This window comes from Clinocottus analis, unplaced genomic scaffold (assembly GCF_023055335.1).
Source record: "Clinocottus analis isolate CAN_PGR_092001 unplaced genomic scaffold, fCliAna1.0.p SCAF_5, whole genome shotgun sequence".
NCBI lineage: Eukaryota > Metazoa > Chordata > Actinopteri > Perciformes > Cottidae > Clinocottus > Clinocottus analis.
In genome coordinates this window covers 19174011-19196783 of record NW_027176207.1, presented here as the reverse complement: position 1 = coordinate 19196783, position 22773 = coordinate 19174011, and the positions used below count along the sequence as shown (strand labels likewise).

The 22773-nt window shown below is 43.3% G+C and overlaps 2 protein-coding genes across 3 annotated transcripts; one reads left to right on the top strand and one right to left on the bottom strand.

The window, feature by feature from the left end:
• The first annotated feature begins 10644 nt into the window (after window positions 1-10644).
• hand2 (heart and neural crest derivatives expressed 2) lies at window positions 10645-12159 on the top strand. Its single transcript, XM_068601187.1, has 2 exons — window positions 10645-11122; window positions 12056-12159. The coding sequence occupies exons 1-2, from the start codon at window positions 10645-10647 to the stop codon at window positions 12157-12159; spliced, it is 582 nt and encodes a 193-aa protein (XP_068457288.1).
• Window positions 12160-14606: 2447 nt separating this feature from the next.
• Window positions 14607-22538, bottom strand: sap30l (sap30-like). 2 transcript variants are annotated; one of them, XM_068600577.1, is made up of 5 exons: window positions 21729-22538; window positions 20673-20690; window positions 18894-19016; window positions 18461-18559; window positions 14607-16873 (listed from the first exon to the last, which is right to left on the bottom strand). In XM_068600577.1, the coding sequence occupies exons 1-5, from the start codon at window positions 21912-21914 to the stop codon at window positions 16730-16732; spliced, it is 570 nt and encodes a 189-aa protein (XP_068456678.1). In that variant the 5' UTR covers window positions 21915-22538; the 3' UTR covers window positions 14607-16729. The 2 variants fall into 2 exon arrangements, with proteins under 2 accessions (XP_068456678.1, XP_068456679.1); XM_068600578.1 differs by lacking the exon at window positions 20673-20690 and having other exon boundaries at window positions 21729-22537.
• Between the last annotated feature and the right edge of the window lie 235 nt (window positions 22539-22773).

Sequence of the window (22773 nt, the reverse complement as noted above, 5' to 3'; positions counted from 1 at the left end):
CTCGGCCTTTGTGATATGGTGCAACTGCAACGCCCCTTGTAGCCTCCCTGTTACTTATTTTGGCCCGCAGGTTTGAAGAAGGAGCCAAGAGGTGTGAAAAAAAGCATCGGGGAACATCCAGCCGCCGCCGCCGCCGCCTCGCCCCGCGATGGCATCCCGCGCTGATACTGTAAAGGTCACTCCATCAGCGGGCAACAGGATACGGTTATGATAAGCATCCAATCAGAGCTCACGCCGCGGTGATAAGCATCCAATCTGAGTCTGAGAGCTTGTCGCTGCATTCCTGGAGCTGATCTGACACTATCATGGGGCCCGATGCCGGCTGGGACACGGAGCCGCGAGGCTATTTTAAGGCTCTTTGCAGATAGGAGGGAATTTCAACACGGCGGAGACAAACTGCTGCTGCTGCACTCGAAAACGTGTCGCACACGTCGCCTTTCTGGTAGAAACGGACCCGTTGAACTTCGAGAAAGAAACAGCAAAATGTCTTTTCAGTGCAAGTGCACACAACTAAACGGACACACAAGCAAATGGCTCTTTGGTCTTAATTCAGAACAACTATCTTAATGCTTCCTCCACATCCAAGTCAGTGTCTCTCTCTACATTCTGCACAATTGCTTTCTTATAGTTTAAACATTATCGTTACAGTCCTTTTCTATAGTCAGTCACTAATCAATAGTCTCGACCCTGCTCACTGCGGATGCTTTGAAACTTAATCTTACACCATTTTCATGCTCATTTGTATGAAGAGGAACATACATTTTGGAGAGTGTGGACACAACCAGGATGATTTGCTCTCATAAAACTAAATGTGTGTGACAATTTTTATGTTTTCTAAATGCTTCAGCGTCATTAATTGACAATGAAACAGGATGCAGAGTGATTCAAGTCATGTTTGTGTTCACCTGACGACTCAATTCAAAATCCTTTTAGCTCTGGTTTGGGCTCCACTCACATCTGAGAAAGATATTTGGCAATTTAGCTTCAGCTCGTGTCCAGCGGGTTCATCAGAGAGTTTATTTTTTTGCTAAAAACAGCTAGAAAAGCTCAATAAAGCTGAAACATGGGTCTCTATTGTCTGAGTTTGTCACTACGACCGGCGCTTTAGGGTTCGAGAGTCATTAATCGGCCAAGTTAACGTCAACCACGCTCGTAGTTCTGTTGCCCAAACTTAACTTCCCGTGAGGACCGAACTTTATTTTGAAAATCCACTCTGCTCGTAACAAGTGGGAACCGCCTCGTTCGAAAAATGACACCATTGGAGTTCGTAGAGCGTCGTAGTTTGACGCTCAGGGCCAATGACCACGAGTCCAGCATTTGACGAGTGATTGCGAGCTGCGGCCTCTTCTCTTGTGGTTTCATGCCGGCTGCGGAGATTTGATCCGTCCAGCCCCAAAACTACGAGATGCCGACACCCTGACGTTCGGGTACGAAGGCCAAGCTCGAAGTGTACGTGTTGGACGGTGTTGATAAAGATCTCTGCGCTCCAGCGAAGGTCTTCCCACAGCAAACTGGGAACAGCACTTTCCTTCTTCATGTACCAGTCTGTGCCCTCATTGTCAAACAAACACAAGCACCCTGTTGTCTACAAGGACGCCGCACGTCGTAGCCTGAACGAAGGGGCTCGCGCCATAAAACGGCGACTCGGATCAAACGCGGGACCACCTCCATCTGCCCGCGCGGAGCAGAAACCTCCGGCACCGAAATGACTTTCCCACCGTCCCAACAATTACCGTCTTTAACGATGTGTGGCTCTTCTTCCAAAGAAAGAAAGAAACAACCCGAGTGACCTCTGCTGAAGATTAGGAGTCGAGACGATGCTCTACATATTGATCCCGTGAGCAGAACCAGGTGTAAAGGATCTGCTTGTCGGGAAAGTGGGGGGGGGGGGGGGGGCAAAGATTAATGCCGGACTTTGGGAACAGAACGAGCAGATTCTCCAGATTATCTCAGCGTGTGTCGTAAAAAAGCTCGCCGTTTCTGATCCCGCCGCAGGTGGCACATCTGCCGGCGGACCGGACGCGTCTCCTCGCAGCACCCGTGGGCGAGCGCGTTGTTAGCCTGGGTGGCCCCTCGGCCCCTCCTCGCCCTGGTGTTTGACTTTGCCTCCTCGCTTCACCTCTCCCAGAGCTCCTTCCAGGTAAAGCTAATGGCCGACTCCACATCTGTGGGCCATTCACCGGGTTTTTTTTTAATGAGCGGGAGAGAAAGGTGCAGAGAGAGCTGAGCATGAATGGACAAGCGGGGACTTTAACTAGCTGCCTCCGCCATTAAGAGCCTGTGGGGCAATTATGTTCCCGAGCACAATGACCCCAACGCCGTTTCAAAGTGTTACTGCACACAACGGCGTCCACACAGCTCCACCTGACGCACTTCTCTATGGACGATATAGAAACAAAGATATCAAAGGTAACTTTATAGAAGGAAACTCTGCAAGAATGGCGACCTCTTGATACTCTTAAGTGGATTTTATTTAATTATCTTTATTTCAAACTACACACACACAAAGAAAATACAACAGCTATAGCATGACAATGAAATAAATTATTTCTTCACACTTATACTTACATATATATATATATATATATATATATATATATATATATATATCTTATGTCATCTTTCCAGACTGTAAGAAATCACGCTTTTTGAAATTAAAAAATCTTTGGTTGTGCAGCAGAAGTCTGAATAAGTAAAACGTCACAGTCGACAAGATGATGACAATAATTTATACAGAGAATATATAGTACATATTCTCCATACAATATATAATCTGTATTCTCTTTTCTCTATAAAATATATAATCTGTATTCTCTATACAATTTAAAATCCATATTCTCTGTTTGTTAAAAACATTTCCTCCTGCTGTTGTTTTGGTAAAAGCATATGAATATTTGTAATTTTCAACTTTTCCGCTTTAGTTTACTGATGTTAATGTGAGACTTCTACCAGTCAACATTTCACATTCTTACCAAAGTAAAGCACAACTCATCAAGACACGGCTGAGTCGCATTGCCATATTTATCCATGAAGCTACAGACAGAAACTTTGTCCTTTAACTGTGGAAACACACGAACGAGAAGTTCACCTTAAGATAAGATGATTCCGGATAAAATCCATTAAGATATTTCAAGATTAGATGTTATGAGATGACACTCTGGGATTAACACTCTGGGATTACCAATTTTGGAAAGGTTTCCACGTTGTCATTGAGGCATTTTTTATGAGGATGAAGATGTTTTTTATTTTGTAACCTGATACCTTTGTGATCCAGAAGAGCTTCACTGTGCAATGAGATATAAATACTGAGGCTGAAACCCACTTCCAGAAAGAAAAACCAAGTGGAATTACATTTAATACGCATCAATAAAGTAAAATACCACGTGCAGCATCATTATTATGGTTTGATATAAGCATGTGGGCATATTATTATGCACTTGTGTTCATGTATGTAGTTTATTAAAGAGATGGATGCAGCGTGTTGTTCTTTCTTTTCTCCTTTTTAAATGTGTTCAGAACTAGATTAAAAAATTTAAAAAAAACAGATAAGGTACCATAATCTAAGATGAGATAATATACGATAAAATGCTCTGGGAAAATTATATAACCGGAACACGTCCAGGGTTAGAACTTCAAATATAGAAAATGAGGAACTGAAATACCAAAATGTAACAAAAACAAACAACAAAAGTGAGATTGCGAGTGATAAATGGAACTCATTTGTAACCATAAACACTACCAATGTGCTCACAATGAGCTCATAAGAGCTGCATGGGCTGCCTGGCTCATGGGCGCCGTCCCCTCGCAGGTTACAACACTTATTACTCGCGCCGTAAAATATTCGGTGCAGCGCCGCGGTGTTAAAAATGCTTTTAGAGAAGTCGGTCCCTGAACCGTCTCCACCTCCTGGATTTCTCAGGGTCAAACCTTTTTGTCCGTGTTTTGACTGTCAGGCTTTCTAAAAACACACGCACACACACACACACACACACACACACACACACACAACCCTCTGGGGTCGTCTGACACAGAGCAGCAGCCCTCTGTTAAATCTGCTGCTGTGAAATCATTAGAGCCCCGACCTGCCGGTGGTCCACGGGGCCAGAACACAGGTCCTGCTAGTGTGTGTGTGTGTGTGTGTGTGTGTGTGTGTGTGTGTGTGTAATGCGTGAGTATAAGGAGAAGATCAAAGTGGATTCGTGCAGCACGTGACGCTGAATGAAAAGCTCTGAACTGCTTCGTGGTTCTTGGACCTGCAACATATTTTCTGCATTAGCTGCATCTTTTCAGAAAGTAAGAAATGGAAACGATTGGGTTTTTTTTGTTCTTCGTGAAGTTCAAACTGTATTTTCTTGTCAAAGTAAAACACCCGAAAGGGATTTGAAACTGTGAAACTGTGAAATTTGCATATTTGAGACGGAAAACTGGAAAATGAATTGTGTTTTTAACATGAGATCTATCTTAAATTATGAAATGATCGTCTAAATAATCTCATATTATGAGTAAAGATGCATTGATCTGATTATTCTCAGTCTTCAATGTATTGATACAATACCAGCGCTCAATAAATAGCCTGTGTCTGGAACTGGAATCTCTTTTTTTATGTATCCGGCTTTATTTAAACATTTCTTTGTGTCAAACAATAAAATTGAACATATAAATGAACGTAATTGTTATTTATCAAAATAATGACATCCAATATTTGTTTATATCATGTGTATAGTATTATATGAAGTATTGTTGCCTGTGTATCGTCTTGCCATTGTAACAATCTTTGTGTTATTAATAGCATTACTACGATTGCATCACTTTTTTTTGTATCAATCAATAATTTTCAGTCACTTATGAGGCGAAAACATCAAAACTTTATTTGTTTCCGGCTTCTCAGACGTGATCAACGCAGTCAATGACGATGAAAACACATTTTAGTTGCAGTTCCATGTGACTCGTTGTCCCATTGCCGCAACTAAATTGCCCTTTCAGTGAAGTTCTTTCTTTTATGTTCAGATTATCAGCTGACGACGTTTCGCTGTCTGATTCCATCAAACTAACTACTGATGCTGAACACTTTCCACATTTGCAAAGCATGTCAAAAACCATGACGAGCACGACGGATCCTCATTTATATATTTTAAAAAGTCCCCGATCATCACTGCTGAATATTGGGGCCTCGGATGACTTGGAAAAAATGAAGTTAAAAGGCAAAGTTTAGGTCCGTTTACGTCCCTTCCTCCCGTCACCGTCACCTCTCGGCTGCACATTCCAGCCGTCCCGCTCTTATCTTTATTGGCTGAGGACGGCAGAATTGCAGCAGTTAGAGGGACCGATGCTGGAGACGCAGATGTCCACGGAGGCCAGAGACGACGGCCACTTATCAACGTGCGCCGTGACAGCAGGGAATGAAATATATACGAGGACGGAAGAGAAGCGCGGCCCTGATAGGGCGGAGAACGGTCAGATAATGAGACTGGAAAGTGAGAGAATAACTGGGGAGGAGGAGGAGGAGGAGGAGGAGGAGGAAGAGGAGGAGGGATAGCTGTAGTAAAAGTAAACGGTCTGGTAAAGCTCCCAAATGACAAACAATAAACTGTCTCGTCTCCAGTCTGCTCCGGTGGAGAGGACTCAGAGCTCTGCATTGAACTTTAAAGCAGCTGCTCCATCGACTTTCACCGTCTCATGGATAAAATGACAAAAGGTTTTGTTCAGACACACACACACGACTCATCACCGACGTGATGTCGCGCGTGCAATTATCCCGTGATGCTTATTTAGACGATGAATTCATAATTTAAGATAGTTCTCATGATAGAAACACAAAACATTCAACAGTTATTTCGTCTCAAATGTGCAGATTTCACAGATTCACAGTTTCAAATCCTTTTGGGGTGTTTTACTTTGACTTTTTAGGTTCAATTAAGACGACGATGATGCGAGATCACGTTTCACCAAAACACCCACGAGGAAAAAAAGCAGACACGGCTCAAAGATTATGAGTTTGTCATTAGCTCAGAGGCAACGTCGGGTAATTGATTTACCGATTTGGGTCTGTTCGCCACAATTACCCACGCAATAAAATAACTCATGCTCATTTTCTAGTAGCGGCTTCATCTGGGTTTTGAAATAGCTAAATGTATGTCAATAAGTGCTCAGAGCAACATTTCTTTCCAGAGTCAATATCCCGTGACCCTGAACACAACCGGCGGTTTATTCGGTGAAGAAAGAGACGCATTGTGCAAGATGATGGACGTTTGCATGGCTTGATCCCTCTGGAGAGAAATATGATGTTTTTGTTGTGGTTATTTGTGTAAAAAAAATGTATTTCTAAAAGAAGACCTCGCTGAACACGAACATGTGGGAGGTGAACGAACCTCCACGCGGCTTTGAATCAGAAGAGAATGAGAATAAGCAGCAGTCGCTTTTCGGAGGGTTTGATCTGGTTATCCCAAATTTTGATTTGATTTTCTCCAAACCCATGTTCTGCTGGCTTGATGAGAGGAGATGTGACCTCGGCGCGACCCTCGCCCAGAACGGAGCAAGATGCATTGAAATCGAATATAAAATTGACTTTTTTTTTCTTCTCTTTTTTTAGCACCTCGTGTACTTTGTCTCCATCCCCTCGAGGGGCACAATGAGGGCCCCCGAGGGCCTTTCAGGGCCCCCGGACCGCCGTGCCGTGACCCAGTTCGCCCGCATTTCCCCGAATGAGGAGGAGCCACCGTGTCTAATTGTACCCGGTGGGCTCAATTATCTTCTGCGTGTCGGCGACCGGCGCACGCCAGAGGTGGATATATATAAATATATATATATATTTATACACTGTACGAGCCCCTGTGTGATAAACACTCGGGGCCCGAGCGTGCTCCGCAGCGTTTTCCGTGTCCGGCTTTGAATCAAAGGGAGGCGGGGGGGATATTTGTTTGGACATGGAGAGTTGAGGGTAAGCACTCTGAAGAGGAGGGAAGCAGTGTCTATTGAAAAATCTACATGATGACACAAACAATTATGAGGAGAATTCATAACACGGCCAAGATGGCTCACTGTGACCTATTTTGGATGTTTCCCCTGGCGAAGCAGCAAGAGGGGAAAGAGAGAGAGAGAGAGAGAGAGAAAGAGAGAGATGACTGGAGTCCATTGGGGTTGAAAGCACAAATATGAAGAGACTATTACCGCTGCCCGGGTCTTTCAGCACCTCCAGCGATAGCGAGGAAGAGGAGGAGATCAAAAAGAGGAACGGTTCTGGTTAAAAAAAAAAAAAGGTTGTTTTTTTTTGGCGGAGAGTTGAGTCACCGGGAGGCGGAAAGTGGCGGAGAAAGTGATAGAGAGAAAAGAGTGCAGCGGGGGGGATGGGAGCATGAGCGGGGTTGTATTTCATCTCTGCGTAGTGGACGTCTTAATCGACACTGTCAGGTTTTCTTTCAGGAGGCCGCATGGAGTTCTTCACGCTGACAGCGGAGTGGCGAGCAGGACGGAGAGGAGGACGCGCCTCCGTTGCTGCTCATGAGCAACGCCAGCCTGCGTTCAGCTGACTACATCATGCTAATGCTAACGCTAACGTTAAGGCATGGCCGTCCACGTGAGATTAAAACAAAAAGGGGGTGCGAACATTGCAATAATGCTGAAAGGCTTTTTGGATGCTATTGTGATTTTTTTTTTTTTTGCACACCTGAGTTCTGCTTCTATAAAGCCCAAAAGGTATTGAAGCACCTCCGCGTCCATTTATGGATGTTGTAGACATTTTGCACGTGGGTTTGGTTATTACTCAGGACTTTGATTTTAGATAATTGGAGGAAAAGTTGAAATAAACGTGTTTCCTTCACCGAGCTGCTCTTAAAGTCATTCGGTTCTGCTCTTTTTTTCTTTGCATCGTCCCAAATCCAGTGTTTAGTCTGCTCCCCTCGTGTGAAGCACTTCATTTTGAAGCTCGCCGCTGCGACAAATCAAGTCCATTTATGAAAAAAGGTCGAGAGAATACTCTGCTTTTAAAAGACGTGAAGTCAAAGTCCCTGCAGCACACGAGGGTTCTCGGCTTCCTGCAGAGTGTTAAATTAATGATGCATTAAAGTGAGAGCAGCTTTTTACTGCAGCCATGCATTTTATGAGTTAGTCACATGTTTGGGCCAAAAAAAAGAGGTTAGACGTTCCATATTTCCTTTAGAAAACAGAAAAAAACACTTGAAGGATATTCAGGTGTGTGTGTGTGTGTATATATATATATATATATATATATATATATATATATATATATATATATATATATATATATATATATATATATATATATATCAGAGGGCTTAAATGTCACAAATATGGACCTTTACAGTTTAGTTACTTCAAACCTTTTTATCAAATGAGAATTGTGAACTTTTTTTTCACCAAAGTCAATTAAAAAAAAACACTTTTTCTTATATATATATATATATATATATATATATATATATATATATATATATATATATATATATATAAAGAAAAAACAAGTGTAAAGTTGAATAACCTAATAACTTAAATTCTACTGTCTCAGAACTATTGAGCACACTTATAGTAAAGCTTTATTTATAATATTTATAATATCCTATCAGAGACAGAAGGTGTCATTATAGTGACAGCAGGAGATTAAAACCTATTTTCTTAGATTATTTTCATTTGTTTTTGGATGAAACCTGTATGTAAACATTGGACCAAAACAGCTATAACACTGAGGCCATGAAGACGACCAACAACTAATATTGGAATAATGTAAAAAAAAAAAAAATTAAAAAAAAGAAGAAAGAAAAAAAAGAAAAGGGAATATAATCGGAATAAAACACGTTTTTAATCCCTGTGTGCACATTTCGGGATATGATCTGAACGTCTCTGTGCAGTCTTCAGTGAAACACGCAACATAACGCTGTGACTGATGGCTCTTTCTTGTAACTCGGGTGGAATAAGCCGCAAAGCGCCGCGCGGCGCGTAAACAGCGCGCGGGCCAGGAGAGCTTTTATGGAATACATGTAACCCGCTGCACGGTGACACCTCCTGATTTATGGCTGTATTTAGATAAGACGCGGCCCGTAAATGGTTTCCAAATAGCGCCAAGGTCATGTAATGTAATGGGATAATGTTTTTTAGGCGATGGAGACAGGGGGTGATGGGTTTAGTGTGCGAGGAGCGGAGCGCAGTGAAGCCGCTGTCGTGCTGCTGAGGCAGGACGGTGACAACAGGCCGGCGCGGCTGCGTCTGTCCAGAGAAGGCACCAAATAATTCATCAAACTGTTACATGCACTTTATGTTATTCCTGGGAAAAGAGAGAATGATGCAGTTGGATTTAAACCCATTTACGCGCAAAAACCTCCACGAGGCCTTTACGAAAATATGAAGAATTCGAGAAGATTTTTTTTTTAAAGCAGAAGGAATGAGCTGGAACGGAAAGACCCAAATAATCTAATGTTTCCAGAGTAAATGTGTGTTGTGAAGCAGCACGTTGAAGTGTCATGGGACGGCTGTTGTATTAAAATGATGTTTAATACAAATGTGTTCAATCTTCTCAATGTATTTCGCATTATTTCATTAGAAAAAGAGACAATTCTCCATCGAAACGTGTAAAGGCAGCAGATCTCCGTGTTTGAGCCTCATCAAGTCTGCAGATTAAAATGGTTTCCATCATCAGATTAAGCAGAGGCCTTTCTTTAATGGTGCGCGACTCTCCAAAAAAAATAAAAATCAAACGTTGTTCCAGATTGCCTGCATGCTGCGTTCAAGTCCCTGCACGACCGACCACACGTTGACAAATAAAAGAACACAAAGGAATTATTTCCACCACTGAATGACCAACATCACACCCAATAAACATGCCTAGCCAAACATACGGCGCGTAAATTATGTGCGTAAAACCTCTCCAACCCGTGGAACTGACAACAAACTGCTTCTTTTTTTTTTTTTAAACTTTCTCCAAAACATAAAGACAGTTAAACCACTGCTCTCTCTCTCCCTTTACCCCCTCATGTGTGCACGTCTGCGTGTCCAGAACCACCCAAGTCCAACAACAAGCAGATATGTGCAGTGCTCGTGTGTGTGTGTGTGTGTGTGTGTGTGTGTGTGTGTGTGTGTGTGTGTGTGTGTGTGTGTGTGTGTGTGTGTGTGTGTGTGTGTGTAGCCCTGAGATTACGGCACCATGGCGCATGTTATTGCAGGACGTCTCTAGACTCTCCTCCCATCGCGGGCGCTCTCCTCCATTGGCTGCCCTCCTCGTCCGCGCTGACATCCAAAACCATATAAACCTGGGGGCCTCACACCTTCAGCGGGGTCAAATTTCTTGGGCATATCAGAGCTGCAGACTCTCCCGGGAACACATCGCAAGAAAATCCCCAAAAAAAGACACAAAGTGGAGCCCGGCACAATATCATCGCCTCTGGAATTATTCGCTTTTTTTTTTGTTGGTTCTTCTTCCTTCGGGGCCCTCGAGTCGCTTTCAGAATGACGACGATGTAAAAAAAAAAGTTGCGTGTCTCCGTTCGTCTTGACTCTTTAAGGGAATTACATCTCGAGGTGTTGGATGAGTTCTGTCGGCTGCCGATCCCCCAGCAGAGACCGTTTTGGGGCGCCACCGGAGAGAGAGCGAGGGCGACGGACGACACGGAAACGAGCCCTTTCTTCCTCCCGCTCGACATGAACCTCATCGGGGGCTACCAGCATCACCACCACCTGATGCACGAGCCCTTCCCGTTCGTCCAGCGGTGCCACCAGGATGCGCCGTACTTCCAGAGCTGGGTGGTGAACCACGGCGAGGTGCCCCCGGACTTCCAGATCCAGGCGCCGTACCCGGCCGCGGAGCACGGGGCGCCCGGGTCGACGCACGACGCCCGGCAGGAGGGGCTCCAGGCGGGGATGGGGAAGAGGCGGACGTCGGGGCCGAAGAAGGAGCGCCGGCGGACGGAGAGCATCAACACAGCCTTCGCCGAGCTGCGGGAGTGTATCCCCAACGTGCCCGCGGACACGAAACTGTCTAAAATTAAAACTTTACGCCTGGCGACCAGTTACATCGCCTACCTGATGGACGTCCTGGCCAAAGACACCGGGGAGACGGAGGGCTTTAAGGCCGAGATTAAGAAATTTGAAAACCGGGATCTGAAAAGGAAACGGGAGCCGGTGAGTAGGAGCTTCCGGGACGTGTTGTGTTGATCAAAAATTATTGCAACACCGAAACAGTTATTTTGACTTCCTTAGACATTGTAATGAAAAAAAAAGAAAAACAAATATGGAGGCCTGGTTTAATGGAAACAATAATTTAAGGTGGAATTGAACGATACCCCCAACTGCACCTGAACACAACACATGCGTTTAAGATTCACACTTTTACTTCTTCTCAGTTGGATTATTACATCTGGATTATAATAATAATTCCCAACGGATATATTATTTCAATTATATTCGTAGCTAACACATCCTCAATTGAACTGTGGTATAAAATGAAGCCTTTATGGTATTTCTTTTTCATTTTTGCAGCTATGATCCAAAACAACAGGTCTAACAATGGAGTTTTTGCCTCCAACAGTCAATATATCACCTCATTAAAATTAAATTATAATCTGACGTCACATTTTGACTGTAATAGCAGTAAAACATATTACTGCTACATTACGAAATATTTGCTGCTGCTGATCACCAGAATGACGTCAACAACATAAATATATTCAACACGTTAAAGTAATATTTCTTCGCAATGAGTGTAGATGTATAACGTGTTTGTTTACTATAATAAAGAACCAATAGTTATGTTTATGACTCAACAATTTCCGATTAACCACATGCATCATTATTTCATTTAGTTATATCATTCAAAATGTTTTATTTTTTTACATTATTATTGGGATTTACTCCCCCCGCCCCTCTCCCCACCCAAAAAAAATAGTGGGTAATAGTGTGATGAAAACCATAATGTGCCTTCTATAAGCTTTATAGATCAGATTCTCAGAGGAGAGTCAACTTTAATGCGAATAAATGGACAGGAAATGCATTGTTTTACTCTGGTTTGATCCCACCGGGCTCCCGTATGTGATGGTAACGCGCTGTTTCTCGGTGTCACAGACTGACGGCCCGCAGGAGTCGTTAGGAGCCGAGAAGAAGGTGAAGGGCCGGACCGGGTGGCCGCAGCAGGTCTGGGCTCTGGAGCTCAACCAGTGACCCTTCCTCCTCCTCCTCTTCCTCCACCTTGAAGAAGAAGAAGAAGAAGAAAAACTCCTCAGACTCTTGATTCAAATCGTAAAGAAAAAAACGAGAAAAAAACAACAACAACAACCACTGACTGACTGAATCCAAACACACCGATGGAATGATGAAGAAGAAGAAGAAGAAGAAGAAGAAGAAGAAGAAGAAGAAGAAGAAGAAGAAGAAGAAGACACAATGCAAACAAGGTGAGCGCGGAGGGATACAGCACGATGGACAATTTGTTGATCTCCTTCTCCCCTTATGCGGTTTATAACTCGACACACACACACACACACACACACACACACACACACACACACACACACACACACACACACACACACACTCGCACACACGCACACACACACGTGCGCGCGCACACACACCTGACTGTATGATATTTGTGGTATTTCTGCTTTTTGATGTTTCCGCCCCTCCAGTGCTGTAGACCAGATGTGGCCACGGTGTCCCAAAAAAAAAAAAAAAGACAGAAAGAAAGAAGAAAAGAAAACGTCTGTCCCCTCCTCCTCTTAAAGATGTGTTTTTATCTGGCGTCGTGTGGGAATGTTTTAATGTTTTCCACGTCTGATCGGCGCTGGAGCAGAAAATAAATACAGTATAACAAATATGTCATGTGGTGTAAATGCACAGTGTGTGAGTCCGCCGCAGGAGCGCGAACACGATATTTATATTCAACTCAGCTAACTAGGAAGCTTTCGTGTGTGTGTGTGCGTGTGTGTGTGTGTGTGTGTGTGTGTGTGTGTGTGTGTGTGTGTGTGTGTGTGTGTGTGTGTGTATGCACGCCAGAGGATGACCCGTTGATTGGTAGATTTGTTGTCCAATCAGAAAAGCAGCAGTGACCCTCAAATATCATTATGTGTGTGTGTGTGTGTGTGTATATATATATATATATATATATATATATATATATATATATATATATATATATATATATATAAACAAATTACAAACCAGACGTCACCAGTAACCGCATGACATGACATCCTTAAAATTATTTCTGAATTTAATCAATAAAAAGGCTTCTTTGTCTCGCTAAAAACGAAAGAGAAATTAAATAAAAAGACAGAACAAACACTAAACTAGAAATACTTCGTGTCCAAGTCCAGATGAAACACATTTTTAAGGGGAAACCTTTTCTTTTTTCTTTGTCACCGTTTTATCCGGTTGAATTTGGCGCAGTCCGAATATTTAAACTATTATTAATCCAGTATTTCCGGTCAGATATGTAACACAGAAAATGGAGTCCTGACTGTTAACTATAACGGCTGTTGTTGAAGTTTCTTTGTAGGAAATTATTGAATTTACTGAATCTACCTCAAAAATTAATGTCACTGTCCGTTCCGAGAAGACCCGGATGTTCAACACCCAAAACTCTAAAGGGATTAAAGGTTTATTTCTGTGCGAAATGCTGATGAAATGTACATTGGATGTGAAGTTATATTTAGTTCCGTAAATAAATGAATTATTTTAAGTCACTCCAGCTGAAGTAAAGTTGTGTTTTTTTGTTTTACAGCAATTTAACAGACATGATTCACCTTAATGTTCTAAATTTACCTGTTTAAGTAAAAATTACAATCAATGTATAACAAATAAAATCACCTGAAAAGAATGGTAGTAAATGAATCGATAAGGATCACCAACATTTCAAAATAATTCCATTAGATAAAACTTTAATTTCAAGATTATTATTTTTAATCCCTGAAATTATATTTACAATTATGAGAACACATGTTTGAATTCATAACCTTTTTTTTTTTTTTACACATTTGTGATATTTAGTATATCAAATGGACTGATATAGTGCAATGTTCTAAATGCCCGTTTACTCAGAAAATGCATGACCAAGGGAACAAGTCTGAAATTAAAACATGTTTTACATTTATAATAATTTAATTATCCTTGTGTTAGTCATGTGTGCAAAATGGTATTTGAATGGAAAAATCTACAAATAACTGTCCTAAAGGCACGCTGCAGTGTTAATGTAGTCTGTCGTTCAAGACCTAAAAAACTTGCCGTGGTGGAGTCTATCAGTTAGTAATTTAGTTTGTTTTTTTGTTTTAAGAAAAACAAAATTTGGCTGAAAAAATTGTTCTCCGCAATGGAAAAAGTTGCATCTTCCTCCTGCAAGATGCTTGAAAGATGCTGCTGTTTTTAAGTTGACTTGTTTTCCCTCTAAAAGTCTTCAGGTGTTTCTAAAACCCGCCTCTCTGCACCGCTGCCGTCCATTTCAATGTGAGACACAACAGCGACACCTGGTGGCCGAGTCCTGAAACAGCAGCGTGAAAGAAAAGTCCATCTTTATGTTCGAAGATCATTTTCACATCATCTGTATTTCTATATGTTCATATATAAAGTGCAGCTGAAAAGCAATCTGTGAAAAGAACAGAGACGAAACAGTTGGGTCGGTCTGTACAATACATTTATTTTCATTATCATCAGGAGCAATAAGCAGCCATATTTAAATATGTTTTTTTTTTCTTCTAATACAACAATTACGTTAATGTGGCGTGGCCTATATGTTAATAAAGTTGGGTGTTATCTACATGACACTAACAAACCTACAAGTAAAACTGAAAATATAACAGACGGTTTTAAAATAACCAAAATAAAACAACCTATAACCAAAAAAAGAAAGCGAAAAAGAACCCTGTTGAAAGTAGACGACTGGAGATTGGTGGACAAACTTAAATACGATGCGTGTCAGAGGCCGCAGAAAGAAAATTCGTGAAGGAGAACACAAGTCGACGTGTGAGGAGTTGAAGAGCTGCGAGTTGTTCGCGGCCTGGAGGCTCCAGCAGTGCTTTAAGGGAAATAAACAGGTAGGATCTCAGCGCCCGACGCTATCGTTGTCTCAAAATGTTTCATGTTTAAACTGGCGAATGGCCAAAGTGCTACTTCCCCCCATCAGGGTGTAAAAAATATATATATATAATCATGGAAACCCCAAAAAAACGAAGACCAGATCCAACCAAATTCAGTTCTCATTCATTTCACTAACTAATGAAAATCGGCGACTTGAATACTCAAAATTGTCAAGACAATAAATCGCCAAAGTGCAGAGTCAGAGCGCTTCAATGTCAACATACAAATATAGAAAAAGAAGTCGAGATGGTCACAAACTCTTTCACGACGGGATTATTTCAACTGGGCATAAAAATGTAAAACACTCTTTTCTTTTTCTTTTTTTACTTCCTCTTTTTGCAGAACTCGTCAGCCGACTTCTCCTGACGTTGTGATTTCTACAGGCAGACATGGAAGAAAGGCATCCACAAGTGTTTTAGTTAAAAATGACTCAAAAGATAAAGACAAAAAAAAAAACACCCATTGACTTGTTTTTGCTTTACAGCTTCTTGAAACACATCCAAGTATGTAACGAAATAAATGAAGACTGGAGACGTTTGTCCACTATAAACACAGCTCTTAAATATTAAAATGATGCTAATAATTACTCTCACACCCCTATCACTCACTCACACACACACACACACACACACACACACAACTAAATCATATTTTCACAGACAACTTTACACAATTTAGTGCTGAACTAAAAGCGAAAAGAAATTAATTTAGCTACCGAAAAACCTGCAATGCAGAAAGAAAATAAATGAGTGTGTGTGTGTGTGTGTGTGTTCAATCATACATAAAACAGTTAGCAGGAAGGAGAAGAGCGGGTCATAGCCGAATGCTACATCATTCACCACTATCGGTCTTTAAATGCATCACGTCCAGCAGGAAAGGGGGCAACGAAAAGGATTCAATATCAGGACTGAGATCAGCTCACATTTCATCTGTTTTTGAAACATTATTGAGGATGAAGGTCTTCGTGTGAATCCGCTGCCATTTTTAAAACTGACGTGGAGCCCTGATATCCTGAAGGGAACTTCAGTGAAGGCAGCCCCCCCCCCCCCCCCCCGCCCCTTTCCAACAACTCATTCATTCACAATGAAGGAAGAAAATAAAATAAAAAATCCCCACTCTTCATCATTCAATTCCAAGCTTTCCTCTGTGAACAGAAAAAAAGACTCCCGATCACCTAAACGACTGTTTCCCACTCTTAAGGCAGCTGTATCGTACATTGCATTCAACCAACTTACGAAAGATCCGACGCGGTTCTTTTCTACATATCGACAGTTTTACGACGTCCCCCCCCTCCTGCGGAGTGAGTCCTGGTCCTTGGCAAGTCTTTAAAGACCGGGCTTTAGCGGAGGAGAGGAAGAGGATGATGACCATTGAGACGACATGCGCAGAGACAGGAGGGCAAAATGAGCGGGGGAGAAAAGGGGAGGGGACTCATCCCAGTTTGACTTCTCCTCCGCTTGCGTTAAATGTCCTCTGAGGACAACAAGAGTTTGTGTTCTGGTCTTACAGAGGAGTGGGACGGCGGCAGGGAGGAGCTGGTTTTTGGAGGAGAGGGGGGGGGGTCGGCGTCGCTGTTAGTGGTGTCCAGGGTTTTTTTTCGCGGAAAGCTGTCGGTTATTGTTGATTTTTTCGCTGGAGCTCCCGCCACCGCCGCCGCAGCCCTTTAGTCCAGCGGTTTGCCGCCGCCGCCACTCCCGCCGTCGCCTTTCTGGTCCAAGCGGCTCTTGCTGCTCTTCACCATGTAAATAAAGTAGGTCAGAGTCTCCTTCTCGTTCACCGGGATGTTCCTGAAGTGACGGCTCACGGTCTGCAGAGGAGGAGGAAGAGGAAGAGGTTAGAAACGGTCATCTACGCCAGCGTTTCATCTCATTCATTGTCCAGAGGTCGTCACACTCACCACAAACCCGTTTGATTTGGTTGTGTTCAAGCTTTTATGGTATGGTCTTTTTTGTTTTTTACCACTTGGTTTGTGTTTATGCTTTGCTTCAGTGAAAGCACTTTGTAAACCCTGTCTTTAACAGTGCTAAATAAATAAAGTCATTATTATTATTATTATTATTATTATTATTATTATTATTATTATCTCATGGGAGATCCAAATGTTGTGGGCTGGATTTCTGTTTAACTTTGTATTTTTTTTTGCTGCTGCTTTTTTTATTTTAAATAACCACAAAACAATGTGAGCGCGCTGCAACCAACTGAGAACTGCTGAAATCTTTGAAGATGCTAACAGATGGATATTTTCCCGGAGGGAGACATTTAATGCAGACGTACTACTGGTTGTTTTCTTCTCTTTGAGGCTACTTGAGCAATCCAAACAAACATGCCCTCTGAAGGGGAACAGCTGTAACTGGTTGTGGGGCTGCTGACTGCTGCTTTATTAATGACGTGGGAGGCTCATTAATACGAGGGCCTGAACGCGACTAACAGCCCGGGCAAGCGTTCAACTTACAGCCCAGCTTCATTCTCTCATTCGTTCATTCATTCCCACTGTTAGCGCCGCGGTCGAGTCCCATCAGACCCCGCCTCCTCGCCGCAGGGGCCGTAAAGCGGGCCGAGCCAGCTGCACGAGGTCCACCTGTCCATTTTGTGCAAATCGGGTCCGACAATCTCTCCGTGACCAATTACTGCGGGTTGGGACCCGCAACACCACGTATATCACGGGAAATGAGTAACATGGAGCCGAGGGTTGAGAAGAAAGAGGCCGCGGCGCCTAATGAGGGCGGCCCAACGGCCTTCAGCGCTACACAATGTGAGCCCGGCTACTCCAGAGGAATCCTGAAAACAACGAGCTTCCTCCCCAGATGCTGCTTAAGAAATTAAAATGTCTTCAAAGAAGAACCTGACTAGAAGCACATTTATATTTATATATATACTTTTTTTTTAAACGAATCTTTGCATTAATCGTTTAAATTATGCATTAAAAGCTGCTCAGAGCTGGTGTCAGAACATTAACCTGGTTATAATACTCTCTGTAATATTTATTCCATATAGCGCGGAAAATATCTTTAAATTTGAATATTAAGTTTCTTGCCAGAAACTACTTTCTTTTATTTTGTAAGATTCGATAGAACACAGCATCCTAGTTGACCTTTGGCCAACACTACATTTCATTGAGTTGACCTGTAATGCATCACACTGCAAGTTGATGCATCCTCCGTTAATGTTAGCTCGCTAGTTAGCCGTCTATAAGCAGGACTGCGCTACAGACGGCCGTTCCAGGTGTCTGTTTACGTTGTAGTTCGTCCACGGCATTGGAAAATGACTGCGAGCTGTACTTCTCCTTCACTCACACTGAGGCCGGCGCATCTTTAAATAACATCAATAAAAAAAAAAGGTGAATAAAGCCGTGGACGAGTCGCGGCACATGGCGGTGCACTGGTCGGCTCTTTACCTCGGCCAGCTGGGCCTTGTTGAGTCCGGGCCTGGTCTGCAGCTTGTAGTGTCGCTTGTAGCGTCTCAACGTGTTCACCTGCAGCTGGAAGAGGTCGACCTGGAAAACACAACAGAGTACCTGGTCAGACAGGGACACGTGTTCGATGATCTACTTCAGACTCGGAGCGTTCTGCCTCTTTTACTGCTTAAAAAGAAAGGAGATGAATCCTTAATGAGCTCTGTGGAGAAATTGGGTCACTGCGGCAATAAACACGAAAAAGGACTAAAAAAGCAAAACAGAGACAGAGGATGAAAATGTTTCTGAAAAAGAGTAATGGTGGTTACACACACGACCAATCCGCCATGATACGGGGTGTTTTGAATGGTTCCCTCTTTTTTTGTCCGCTCTCTATTGGACTTCGAGCTGACGTCTGCGTTGAGAGCAACGTTACCTCGGGCACCTCCACGTCGTGATCCGGGGACTCTCCGCCGTCATCGCTGGTCTTCCTCTTCCTCTTGTTGCGGACGCTCTGGATGAAGTTCTTATGGAAGTCGCAGATATAGAGGTGTCTCACCTAGAATGACACGAAGAGATTATAAAAAAAGGGACACGAACTGAAGCCTCAGACTGTAAAATTAAAACAGCAGGGGTTTCATGGTGTCTCATCACAGGCCGCCGGGCAAGATCTTGGTCTAAAGATAAACTAGGACAAAAACTGGCAAAGTCGTGGCTTTAAAACAGGTAAGTATCGAATCAAAGACGCACACAAGAACCTCTGTACTTGACCGTGTTTGATGAGAGACGCTACATTTTGGATACAGGTGATGAAAATGCAACATCAAATCCTGCCCGCTGTAAACGTGCGTCGAGTCCTCTGGGCCGCAGGACGCAATGCGTGACATGAATCCCGCCGTGCCTGTAAAAACGTCCGGACAAACGGCAGAACACACAGAGCTTTTTCCCCTCATCTGCTTATAATGTTTGGGAACTAAATCTTAAAGCAGAAAAAAAGGACCTGGATATAATTACACATTCGCTAAGACATCCCCGCGTGTGCAACTCTTTGTGTATTCAGCATCCTGTTGCTATACAAACTGATCCGGTAGAGGACACACAGCAGCTTCCACGTGACAGGGACATTAACCAGCGGCGGGTCAACTAAGGACATAGAGCGCATAATAGCAAATTTATAATAACAAAAACATGAAAATATTGAATCTAGATTTTGACACAGGGATTCAAACTTAGCGATGGTAATTTTTAGGGCCTCCACTGCATTGTTCTGAAAGCACGTATTCGTCCAAAAAGGGCCACCTGGGGACGACATTGGAAACGGGTTTAGCAAGCTGCAACATGTCGCACTCACGAACGGAAGTTAGATCAGATGAATAAATAAATAAACACGGGGGTCAGTGTAGGTTGCAGCACTGAAACCGTTGATCCATCACCTGACTAGTTGACCAACGGAAAAATATGAATGAATATGATCAATAAATCTTTTTGAACATTGGAAGAAAAAATAAATAAAACGGTTACCGGGTGCAGCTTCTTATACGATGCTCTGTACCTGATTTACAAAATCACCGTGGATCCAATTGACAAAAATAAAAACCTCAACTCGGTAGATCGATCATCAGTTCAGTGGCGCGTATCCAAAACACGAGCACACCGGGAAGCTCGGGGTCTCGTGAATAACTGTTGCAAACGCACAAAACGGGGGCCAGGAAGAGAATGACGGGAGAATGTGTGCACCTGTATGGAAGCTCTGAGCCCGTGCATACGGACATTTAGAGACACGGGGGCTGGAACTGGCCACGCAGCTGGTGAATTGGAGCCAGATTGTAGAAAGTAGATGTGAGAGGCGTCGATACACAAATTTTGACGCCTCACACATTAACGCATAAGTTACTTTGCACTTACATATTCTCTTCATCACAAACAGTCAAACCAGCAGGGTTATCATCAGCTGTAAGATGATCTCAATTAGTGTTCAACAACTGTCTGATACTGGGCAAATATCACCAAATTCAATCTTACTTTTTTTTGAGGGGGTGGGGGGATTTGCTGCTGTGAACAGGACTTTGATTATTTATGGTTTATTCCACAGTGACAGATGCAGCATACTGTACACAGACAAACTGTTAACAGCTATCCAGGTGCCAGTATCAGAGCTCACTGGAGCAGAGGAGTCACCATGGTGACAGTCACACACCTTCTCCAGTCACCTCACCTGGCAAATCGTCTCCACCTGCACATAAGGATTGTGTAAATTAGTGGAAAGTGGGGACATAAAGTCGGCGACAGCTCTCGCACATGTATCATCATCATCATTATTATCATCATCATCATTCCGAATCATAAAGCCAGAAGAAAACATCAGTGAATAAAGTGTGTTCGCTTCTTAAAACTTCCCTTTGTCTTAATAAATGAGTCTGATTGTCTGTAAACATAGACACTATGGTGTTAAAGACCCACTTAAAAAAGACCCATTTAAGGTTGGAAGTGGGCGTGGCGAGGGCGGGATGCGAGGCGGAACCAGCTGCGCACATTCACAGGTTGATTTGGGATTTCTAAATATTTTAAAAAATATATATATATATATGGAGAGAAAAAATGGAAATAGACCACTGGCTTTATACATCAGAATTTGTATTTTGGTGGCGTATATTTTCTTCTTTTCGACGTGCATAAACCTTTAGTGTGGCTCCTACGCAGTGTTTTTTAAATGAGACGGACCCCCCACCACCCTGCCGGACTCGGAGGCCCCTTGGAGGATCTGGGGCCTGGTTTACGGTCCAGCCTCGGGTTATTATTATGCGTATTTGCAAGTTTCTCTCACCGTTGTTCTGGCCTAAATTAAACGGTCGGTAGGCCGAAAATAAGTTTGTCATTTAAACAAAACAAAAAAAGATACAACATGTAATGGGAAGATCAGTGAAACTAAACGCAACGCTACCAGACGTAAACGGAAACTTGTAGCTAAAGTTGTGGCGCTTCAAACGGACTTGCAGGCGGGTTTGTGCCACTTTCCGGTTACTTTTTAACTCCATTGATGGTTTAACTAAACAACACAGCTGGCAACAGCCATTTTAAGACGAGCAGGGGGCGTGTTTTTTTTGTGGCAACGAGCTGCACGTAGTCCCGGTAGATTCAGCTACAGAGAACAAACACCTCACAGCGTGATGGGTACAAACAACGACGGTGCTCTTTCGTTTATGTTAACAGCTGGACATCACAACAACAACAACACACAAACACAACAACGTGGTCACACATTGACACTCACGCTCTTGTCGATGTCGAGCTTGAGCTTCTTCTGGGAGATGCTCTTCTGGATCCTCTTGCTGAAGGAGGCGTTGCCGGCAGACCGGCCGCAGCGCTCCCCGTCCTCGATCAGACAGCAGCTCTGCCCGTAAAACGGCGGCGCCTGCGGTCCGTCGTGGCTGTCTTCCTCGGTGCTGAATCCATTCATCCTGTACTATCGCAGTGCAGGAGACCAATAAATAATAATAAATTAAAAAATTTAAAAAAAGAAAAATCTGTAAAATATTTAGTCCGGCGACCAAATCAGTTGGTGCCTCTTTTGTGAAAAGACAATCCGGGAGCTAGCTAGCTAACTCTGCTACGTAGCAGCTAGTGACGCGAGCTAAAAAGCCACCGTGTTTATTTTTGGACACCGGCGATTTAATTTGAATGCGGTCAAATACATATTCCCGGAGCTCACTCGCCCCCCCTCCCTGTTGGATCCGCACCGCGACGGTTAACGTCGGTTAGCTCGAGCGCTAGCAGAACCGCAAGGTGGCTGAGCTGCCGCTAACGGACAAATTCCTATGGTAAACGCCGTCAACCGCCGTTTCTCTCCCCCTCTCCGCTACTTTTCCTCCCCCTTTCCCCGTAAGATTCACATATCACTAACAAAAGCGTACGCGGTTCCCGGAGGTCAAACGCGACGACCGACAGGGGAAGCAAACGAAACAACTTTTGAGAAAGAAAACACCGATTTTTAGCTCAACAATCGCGGCACTCTTTCGCGAACGGCTGATACAATGGACGGGCTCAGTTTCCGTGGCGGAAGTTCCCGTTCGTGGCGGCGATTGGCCGGTTTCCGCGAGGGGGCGGGCTCAGCGTGCGATGTTTGCGGTTCCATTGGCTGTGCGGGGTATCCATCTTTTAGCGGTTCTTCCTGTTACAGTCGGCGTCATGTTTTTCTACTACGAACAAGAGTTGAAGAAAAGGTGGCGTCGCCGTCATTTGAAGGAGCTTTGAACTACAGAGCCGATTTGCAGATAGTCGGCACCGTTTTTCGTCACATTTCGACAAGATTGCACTTT

Coding starts and splice junctions, on each gene's coding strand:
- hand2 (XM_068601187.1), top strand. CDS start 10,645: ATGAACCTCATCGGGGGCTACCAGCATCACCACCACCTGATGCACGAG. Junction 11,123..12,055: donor TCTGAAAAGGAAACGGGAGC/CGGTGAGTAGGA, acceptor GCTGTTTCTCGG/TGTCACAGACTGACGGCCCG.
- sap30l (XM_068600577.1), bottom strand. CDS start 21,914: ATGAATGGATTCAGCACCGAGGAAGACAGCCACGACGGACCGCAGGCG. Junction 18,560..18,893: donor ACGACGTGGAGGTGCCCGAG/GTAACGTTGCTC, acceptor TGTGTTTTCCAG/GTCGACCTCTTCCAGCTGCA. Junction 16,874..18,460: donor ACAAGGCCCAGCTGGCCGAG/GTAAAGAGCCGA, acceptor CCTCCTCTGCAG/ACCGTGAGCCGTCACTTCAG.